Genomic DNA, 9,412 nt, shown 5'->3' with positions numbered 1-9,412 from the left:
CACTCAGCACTAGAAGGACAATGCTTGTAGTTTGAATCACTCAACTCTAAATGTTGAAATACACGGCGATAGTAAAGAGCACTTTCAAGCATAAGATATGTCGAGTTCCACCTAGTTGGTACATCTTGACACAACCCTTTCTTATCACCAATTGCAACTAACTTCACACAATCTAAGAACTTTTACTTCCTCACTTGGGATCCCTTGACATATTTGACACTATCACGAATCTTAACAATTGAATCATCAATCTGCTTCAAACCCTCTTGCACAACTAAATTTAGTATGTGTGCACAACATCGCATGTGAAATAGATCGCCATTGTGTACAAGAACCCCTTTGGCAACTAGTTGCTCCCTTAACATGTCAACCGAAACACCATTTGTAGAAGCATTATCCGAAATACCTGTTTGCTTGCAGCGGAGAAATAGGCGTCGAGTGGAGAGGAACGGTGGCGAGTGGAGAGGAAAGAAGGTGAGTGGAGAGGAAAGAAGAAGAAGAGAAAGAAGAAGACACTGGCGTGAGGCGGTGGTTCGGTGGACTGAGGTCAGGCGGTGGTCCGGTGGATTGAGAAGCGGAGGAGAGGAGAGTTGAGAGAGAGTGGCGAAGAGAAGAAGTTTGGCTGCTGGGTTTCGTTTTGAAATGTGGGCGGCTAGGGTTGGGGAAAACAAACAAATTAGGGTTAAATGTTGAATAATATATTAATATAATAATATTGAAACATTTTTAACCTAGGTAATAAATAGGTAATAAACGGGTTATATAATCGTGTTACCCAAATATGACACGTTTAATATACGGGTTATTGCGGGTCAATTACGGGTTGGCGGGTCAACCTAAAAATGACCCGTTATTTAATCGTGTTTCACGGGTTCAACCTGATTTTGACCCGGACCTATTTATGATAAACCCAAACCCGCTCATTTCGTGCGGGTTTCGAGTCGTGTCGATACCCGGATTGCTAGCCCTAAATAAATATAAAAATTTAAATAGTCTATACAAATATGACAAAAATATATAATTTATGACTATCTCGTCAAAATTTGTTTCAAAAAAATCAATAAGACAAGACCTTAGTAAATAAAAAGAATACACTCACAATCATTAAACATAAGACGGTTTTAAGACTATAAAATCAAAATAAAATAAAAAAATGAATACTATTCATAATTAAGATTCTCGAAGTCCGGCTTGATTCATGATCTCTTATGAGGTGTCGGTTCATATTGATTTATGAATTTAAAACTTTGTTCATTTCAGGACTCAAGTCATATTGTTAAAATATATTGTCACATAAATTTAAATTCAACTTGTTGTTACAATATTTTTCTCTCACATATATAATCTAAATCATGACTTGAATTGACTCTCATTCATTTTACCGATTCAAATTTAAAATTCGAGTTTTGCACAGTAAAAAACTCTTAAAAACAGTCACATCTAACTTTTTTGTTATTATAAAAAATTTTCACATAAAATCACGTCTCAACTCAAATTAAAAACCTGAATCAACGAACTAAATAGGCTCACATCAAGGTCCACTACATTTCCATCACGATGGATCCATGCTTACATCTCTATAGTTTATATTAGATTTTTTTTTTCTTTTTGATAAAGAGCACATGTAGTAAAACTCAACCCAAGAGAAATATTCAAAGCTGACAATTAATAATAATTTTAAAATGTGACAGGGAATTGTAGTGACTGGTGTGACATACTACTTACAAGCATGGGTAATTGAGAAGAAGGGACCCGTTTTCTTAGCCATGTGGACACCTTTGGCCTTAATCATTACAATATGTTCTTCAGCAATTCTCTTGGACGAGGTCATCACTTTAGGAAGGTAAACTTATAATAAGCACATTAAGGCCCCCTAAAAAATTATTAGAAATAATTATATTTAATTTTTTTATTATAATAAAAATTTTCACATCTCAATTTAAATTAAAAACTTAAATTAACGAACAAAATATATCCTAATATTGTGCGTATTTTTATCCAAAAAAAAAAAATAATTGTGCATATTGTGCCATTAATTTTCTTTTATCTCCTATCTAATCAAATCTAGTGTAGTCTGAATCTATTTGTCAAAAGAGATTGCATCTCTTTGATCATTTGACCTCTTCTTTTTCCCTTTGTGTTTTGTTTTTATTTTTTTTACTTTTTCTCATTCTTTTCACTTTTAATTTCTTACTTTTTTTTTCTCTTAAAACTCTTTATTTTTAGCATTTCCTCCTTTTCTTTTTTAAACTTTCTTTTTTAATTTTTTCTTTTCTTTGGTCTATTGTCCTTTTTTATCTAACATTTTTTAACAGTTCATGTTTTTTACAATATCTTTCATTAAAATACTTTCTTTTTCTTACTTATTTTTAATTAAAATAATTCTTTCAAATATCTCCATACTTTTTTTTTTTGGGGTCAAAAACTCCTACAAAACTTTAATTATTTTTCTATATGATTTTTTAAAATATTTTCTTCCTCAATTAATGGAGTCAGCTTTTGAAGACGCCACATATTTTAATACGAGATCAAACTTATAAAATTACTCTTCACGTACATAACGGTGGCTCAACTAGTCACTAAAAAAGTCTCTCTTTTTCATTTGTTAATTAAGGCCTTATTTATTTTCAAAAAACAATTGAGGCCTTAGTTGACCATGCCGACTACATTTTTTATCCCGTTTATTTCACTGATTCGAGTTTTGTTACAGTAAAAAGCTCTAAAAAATAATCACATCTAACTTTTTTGCTACAGTAAAAAACTCTCACATAAAGTCACATCTCAACTCGAATCAGCGAACTAAACATACCCTAACTATAAAAGTTTCAAAGTTCAAAGGTACATATTTTACAAAACAAAAGACTTATTTTCTCAAGAGATTTTATTTTTTTTTAGTTTTATTAAATAAAAAGTAACAAAACATAAACATTACCGGGCACAATACCTCTTTCATTACTTGTCTTTTTTTTTTTTTTTTTGGTTAAAGAAAGGCGATGTATTTTTTTTTTTTTTTTAAATCTTATGATTTGCACTGAGTAATTATAAGGTTTTTTTTTTTTTTTCCCCTCTCATGCTTGCAGTATTTTAGGTGGGATGTTGTTGATCTTAGGGCTTTACAGCGTTTTGTGGGGAAAGAGCAAAGAACGGGAGAAAACTGTTGAGATCAGTAGTTTACCAGTCGAGAAAGAAAGTTCAGAATTAAAAGAAATTGTAGTAACAAAGAGTATTGTATAATATATTTTATGCAAATTTATTTATGCATTAAATACGCCAAGCGAAAATGAGAAAAAAAGAGCTAAAATACTGGATCTGATCAATCCACATCGAAAAATAAATATTAACGTAGTTAGCTTGCAAGCAATGCTTGAATAATATTAAAGTAGTCGTTGTATTTTTTGTTATCATTGATAGTATTAATGAAAATTATTTTTGATTATATATTGAATACTCGTGTCAATTTCTTAAAGCATATATCAAAAGAGACCATGAATTAGGATTGCGAGCAATATATGATTTGTTGTATGTCGGAGAGTTAATTGTTGCTAAATTTTTTTCATTTAAAATCGGATTATCATTACATAGTTCCCTTTGGATAATGAATTGATTTAATTTGATTCTATACAAAAAATGGGCAAGTACACAAAATTACAAAAGTGGGACTAAATAGAGAAATACTAGAGATATTTGCTACTAGTATTTTGCCAGATTTTGTGGAGATATTTTTGTGCGAGTAACGCACTTATTCTTGGACTTTTTAGTTTAGCTTTTAGTTTTTAAGATATTATATAAACTTTGTTGTGAAATACATCACAAAGATTGTCACAAGGAGGCGTGCACTATTATAATTCATAGTGGACATTAAGGTCCTGTTCATTTCACCGATTCGATTTTAGAATTCGAGTTTTACTACTGTGAAAAGCTCTCAAAAACAGTCACATCTAACATTTTTACTACAATAAAAAGCTCTCACATAAAATCACATCTTAACTCGAATTAAAAACTCAAATCAGCGAACTAAATGGGTCCTCATTCTAATTTCTCGCGAATGTGGGCCTAAACCTAACCTAAAGAGCTGCATGGAACGTTTTCTATGCACAATTTTTAAGGGAATTTTGTCTATATACCATGCAAACCACTTAATCCATACATACCAATATTATGTGACGATTTCAAGTTAATATGAAGTTATCTTTTATTTTTTTATTAAAATATTTTTGTTTTATATAACCAAAGATGAATGTCACGCGTTAATTGCACAAGCCCAGTTCCGAAATCCCCATCCAAAAAAAAAAAAATACAGTTCCGAAATAAAAGCTGTGGCAACATTTACACAATGAAAGAGACAAGAGAAGTGAAAAATGATGCACATATATATATATAAAGTAAGAATTTAAAACAATCTCTACTCGTATAAAGCCAATATATGTCCACACAAAAAAGAAAGGCTGAAAGAAGCAATTTGAATTAAAAAAGATAACACCAAAAAATAAAAATAAAAAAGTCCTCTCAAAAAAAGTTACCATGAAAGGCGAGAAACATGAACATTTTTGTTACAAGCCTTTTTCGTCAAACTTTGGGAGTCTCTTCAGCACTTAATTCCTTCTCCTCTGTGACCTTTTTTTCCTCGGAGTCAATTCCTTTATCACTTTTCTCTTCACCCTTTTCCTTGGCATTCTCTTCCACGGGTTTTTCTTGACCATTTCCCTCAACTTTCTCGTGATCCTTTTCCTCAGTCGTTACTCGGGCATTTTCCTTGTCACTTTCCTCCACTTTTTCTGAGATGTTTTCCTTATCAGGTTCTGCTTCTGTTACTTTCTCGGCTGGTGCACCATCAATAATAGCCTCTGGGGCAGGAGTCTCTTCGGCCTTTGTCTCGGATTTCTCAGTTTCCGGGACTAAGTTTTCGGGTTCGTCTTTGCCGTTTTCGGTCTCTGATGCTTCTTGTTTCACTTGCTCTGATGGAGCCTTCTCCTCATTTTCGGTTGAATCTTTCACTTCTTCATTCTGCAAAATGCTCAGAAATTTAATACATCATACACGTTTGGAATTATTAGCTTTTTACTATAGGATATCTCTAGTGTATATCCTTAAACATTAGATCCGATCAAAATCACGTTAAAAATGAAAAAGAATGAAACAGTAATAAAAACTGATACAGATCTACGGATATATTACTTGGTGGTACTATGTCATGATATTAACAAAACACCATCTATAGGATAACGGGCCGGGGAAAATGAGTCTTTTTTTCCTAAATTTTGGGACAGCCATGCATCAAAAAACAAGAGAAGTCGATTGTCATAAATAATGAGAAAAGGAGACACACAATCATAAAAAAAATAAATAAATAAGAACAGACACTGATAATTATAAGAAAAGAAAATGAATTAACTGTATATCGGATGATGAAATTCTTTCAACAAAAATATAGTAAAGATAATTATCAAAAACGACAACTAAACTAGTGAAGTAAACAACATTAAAACTTTGCAAAACGGCATCAAGCTCCCTCCATCAGATAATCTACTCACATGCACAGATGTATTGCTCGTTGAGAGATTCTAAGTCTGACATATTAGTAGGTCATTCACATACTTTTTAACTTTTATGTGATTTTATGTAGATTCGACGAATAAAAAATTTAACCCACTGGTATGTTGGCGTACTAACGATAAAACAAAAAAAATAAATAAATTAACAGATTTAACTTTAAAAAAAAAATCAAGTTAAGCATTATTATATGCTGCCCCACCAACTCGGCAAGTCCTAAATAGTATCAATCAACAGTCATTTGCAATACCAGATTAATCTCTTTTTAGCCTGGGCCCTGGATTGACGAGTCACATAACAACTACATGTAAAGGGTAAAAATAAATCTAAGTCCTTCATGTTTAAACACAACGATAAATACCAATGTTATAATTATCACAAATAAACCTAAATCATGCTTAAGCATACAAACACAAGAGGAAACTTCAGAGATAGGAAGAGAATCTGGATATTTTTTGGTCATTCACAAGAGGCATAAAGGTGACCAAAACGACAAAGAGGATCCAAACAGCAACAGGAATTCTGAAGTAGGACGCGTTTGTTTGTCGTATAATGAAGATGTCATGGAATGTCTAAGATATTATGTACAGATTCATTATTACAGTGTTTGCTATTCCATTATCAATCACATCTTATGACTAGTGTTTTATCACTTATCCAACCAAAAAACATGCGAAAATTAATAATAATAATAAAAAGAAGCCTATCTAAATAATGCTGATGAGACAGTTGATGATGAGCAGTAATAAAATGTATCGTGATAGAAGGGAGCGTCTCGCAACATTTTCATTTTCAAATTTTTCTTTTTAAGGGAAAATGTTTTACAACTCAACATGTGGGAGTCCGTCATGAATCTAATCCCGACCCCACTTGAATAGGAATAAATAGTACTATTCTATTTTTTTTATATTTTACCTTCATATATTTCCCTCTTTACGTTATATCCGTCTAAATTAAAGTGAGGTTAGAGCCGAAAAATCTCCGGTACTCATTTTACGGATTCAAATTTTCAATTTGAATTGAGATATGATATTTTTTTAGAGCTTTTTACTGTAGCAGAAAATTTTGATGTGACATTTTTTGAGAGCTTTTTACTGTAGAAACTTAAAATTGAAAACTCGAATCGGTGAAATGAACGAAGCCTAAGACTGTGTTTGGAGTTGTTTTTGTTTTTATTTTTCACGTTTTTTGAGAAAGAAAAAATAAAAACGAGAGAGAAATGACGTTTGGCACAATTAAAGACAAAAAACAGAAATGAAAATAATTTTTTAGTTTAGTATAAAATGGGAGAGAACTGAAAAACGATTTTTAGTTGTAATTCATTTTTTGTTTTCTTCTCTCTCGAGTAGAGAGAGAGATAAAGACATTAATGTATTTTTTTATACTAAAAAAAATCTCTTGATAAAACTACCAAACGCATTTTTAAAAATAATTTCTGTTTGAGATTGAAAATGTTTTCATTTCCATTTTCATACAAAAAACAAAATCATTTTGAAACGAGTTCCAAACGCGTCCTTAAATTTTAACTATTAAGAGCTAGCCATTCTTACAACAATATTATTAAAACTCAAAAACATATTGTATTAAATCAGAAATATTTCTACTAATTTCTCATGAAAACAAACTAAAATCTTAAAACTTAATTTAAACACCAATAATAATAAACTAAGTCTTAGAACTAAATTCAAACTCAAATAATACAAAATTAAATTCTATATTATATATCGGATCGGGTCAGGTCGGTCGGGCGCTTTCGGTCTCTGATACTATATATTTTCATACCCCGTCATGTCACCCCTACTACTAATTATTCGATTTGATATAATTAGTATACTTTAGTATGTATCTTATTGGCCTTTTAAAGGTGGGAACAAAATGGACATAACCGCACAAATGCTTAATTGTCAATAAATAATACAGACACTTAGTTCTATAACATAATTAAAAACAAAAACAAAAAACAATTCAGATACTTGGCACTCTAGCACGATAAAAACATGAATTGAAGTTGAACCATCAAAGTTTGCTTTTTCCCGATTAGTCACTCACCTTATTTGTTTATTAAATCATATCATGCTTAGCCCTTATAGAATTTTTCTAAAAAAGCTATTACCGCGTTAAAATTTTATTCAATTGTACGGATTTACCACTTTTCTAATAGAATCGTAAATTTTATGCTCTACATACTTTTTTAATCTGATATAATTTTAACTAGATTTTGTGGTCAGAAATAGACACTTTCAGAAAAATTTAAAAAGAAAATACAAACTCAACAAAACAATCATGTCATTCTTGTATATATGAAAATCTGGGATGTGGACGTGACATTAGACAACAGTACGAGGACATGGACCAGAGGAAATAAAGTGGTGAGAATATGATGTTTTATCAAGGAATCTCTTATTAATTTTTAAAGTACCCGGGACCATGATGATTGTATTAATTTAAGACTTAAAAGTACTAATGGCTAATCAGTGCTAATTATCTGTTTAATCGACTACAGAATTAATGCTGCTTGAAAACGGAAGAGAAAGTTGAAACGTTTTGTTTTGTCCCCCAAAACCAGCTAAGCATAAAATATTAATGTTGTTAACTACTGTGTCTGTTTAAAGTTTTAACGTACCCAAAAGCTAAAACAAAAAAACAAAAAACAAAAATCATTAAAATCGACGAACGACCACTTCTGTTCATAATTATCTGCTAAAAAAAAAAGTAAAATATCAACAATAGGAAGAAGAAAGGAAAAAATTGATTTTTTAAATTAAAAAAAAAAAAAAACACGAAAGTTAGGCACACCTTTTTTGTGGAGATGTTAGAATGAATTAGACTCATTTTCCAAGACTTCCCGTCTTTCTCGGCGAGAACAAATACTACACTTATCTTAATAAAAACCGAAAAATCATTTAACATATGATAACACCTTCCACTTTTAAATAAATTAAAAAAAAAAAAACTATGCACAAAAATAGTAATAAAAAACGAAACAACATAATAATAATAAATAAAAAACAAACCTTGAACATAACAATAATATTAAATTAACTGATAAAACCAAAAGAAATTAATTACCTCCTTGAACAAGTTGCTGAGAGAGCGTCGCTTATTATTGGATTGGTCTTGCTCATCGCCGGCGGCCTTGTCATAATCAACAATCTCCTTGATCTTATCATTTCCTTCTTTTTCTTCTTCTTTTTCTTCTTCAACTTTCTTCTTCTCATCGTGTTCGGCCTCCGCAACCACCACCTCCTTCTCCTTCTCCTTCGGCTCGGCTTCCCCCTTAGCCGGCTCAGGCGCCGCCGCAAGATCCCGCGCCGTCTCGGGGTTCAACACCTTCGGTTTCGTCGCGCAGCCTCCCATTTCGATCGACAAACGATCTCCGACGACGTCGTTTCCTTGATGATCGGACACTCCCTCTCTACGAAAATCTCTATTATAATACGTTCCTCTATTTTGGATTATTGTTGTTTTTTTCTTTATGGAAGGAAGAAACAGAGGAGAGAAAGTATAATATGAGAGAAGAGATGGAGAGAGAGTTTAGGAATAGATTTATAAGGACACAGGAGAGAGAGAGAGAGAGAGAGAGAGAGAGAGAGAGAGAGAGAGAGAGAGAGAGAGAGAGAGAGAGAGGGAGAGAGAGAGAGAGAGAGAGAGAGAGAGAGGTAGGCTAGCTTTGTCGTTCCCGACATTTGTTCTGAAGCGAAGAAAACAGACATTACATTGTATAAAAAAAAAATATAACATGATTGAATTATATTTTTCTTTTATTTATTTATTTTAATTGTATAAAGGGAAGAAATTGCATTTAGCACCCTCTGTTTCATAAAAGTCTTATTCATTTTACCGATTTGAGTTTAAAATTTGA

At 31.8% G+C, this 9,412-nt stretch overlaps 2 protein-coding genes across 3 annotated transcripts in view; one reads left to right on the top strand and one right to left on the bottom strand.

Annotated features, from left to right (window-relative positions):
• LOC21399555 (WAT1-related protein At5g64700) overlaps positions 1 to 3,425 on the top strand; it is a 10,891-nt gene extending 7,466 nt beyond the window's left edge. Inside the window, exons 6-7 of one of the 2 annotated variants that reach the window (XM_024173219.1) lie at positions 1,692 to 1,843; positions 3,081 to 3,425. In XM_024173219.1, the coding sequence (XP_024028987.1) occupies positions 1,692 to 1,843; positions 3,081 to 3,234 (306 nt within the window). In that variant the 3' untranslated portion in view covers positions 3,235 to 3,425. The remainder of the gene's footprint in view (positions 1 to 1,691; positions 1,844 to 3,080) is intronic. The other variant, XM_024173225.1, reaches the window with a different exon arrangement.
• Positions 3,426 to 4,394: 969 nt separating this feature from the next.
• On the bottom strand, positions 4,395 to 9,071 carry LOC21399554 (cilia- and flagella-associated protein 251). The gene is made up of 2 exons (XM_024173336.1): positions 8,620 to 9,071; positions 4,395 to 5,004 (listed from the first exon to the last, which is right to left on the bottom strand). The coding sequence occupies exons 1-2, from the start codon at positions 8,905 to 8,907 to the stop codon at positions 4,567 to 4,569; spliced, it is 726 nt and encodes a 241-aa protein (XP_024029104.1). The 5' UTR covers positions 8,908 to 9,071; the 3' UTR covers positions 4,395 to 4,566.
• Between the last annotated feature and the right edge of the window lie 341 nt (positions 9,072 to 9,412).

The sequence above is a fragment of the Morus notabilis genome, unplaced genomic scaffold (assembly GCF_000414095.1).
Source record: "Morus notabilis unplaced genomic scaffold, ASM41409v2 Scaffold1225, whole genome shotgun sequence".
In the NCBI taxonomy this organism is placed as follows: Eukaryota; Viridiplantae; Streptophyta; class Magnoliopsida; order Rosales; family Moraceae; genus Morus; species Morus notabilis.
The sequence above is the reverse complement of the archived record's forward strand: the minus strand, read 5'-3'. Positions and strand labels throughout refer to the sequence as shown.

Bases quoted from the DNA above. Each gene is read 5' to 3' on its own strand.
- LOC21399554 (XM_024173336.1), bottom strand. From the start codon at position 8,907: ATGGGAGGCTGCGCGACGAAACCGAAGGTGTTGAACCCCGAGACGGCG. The intron at 5,005-8,619 runs GTAATTAATTTC...AGCATTTTGCAG, and splicing joins TCAGCAACTTGTTCAAGGAG to AATGAAGAAGTGAAAGATTC.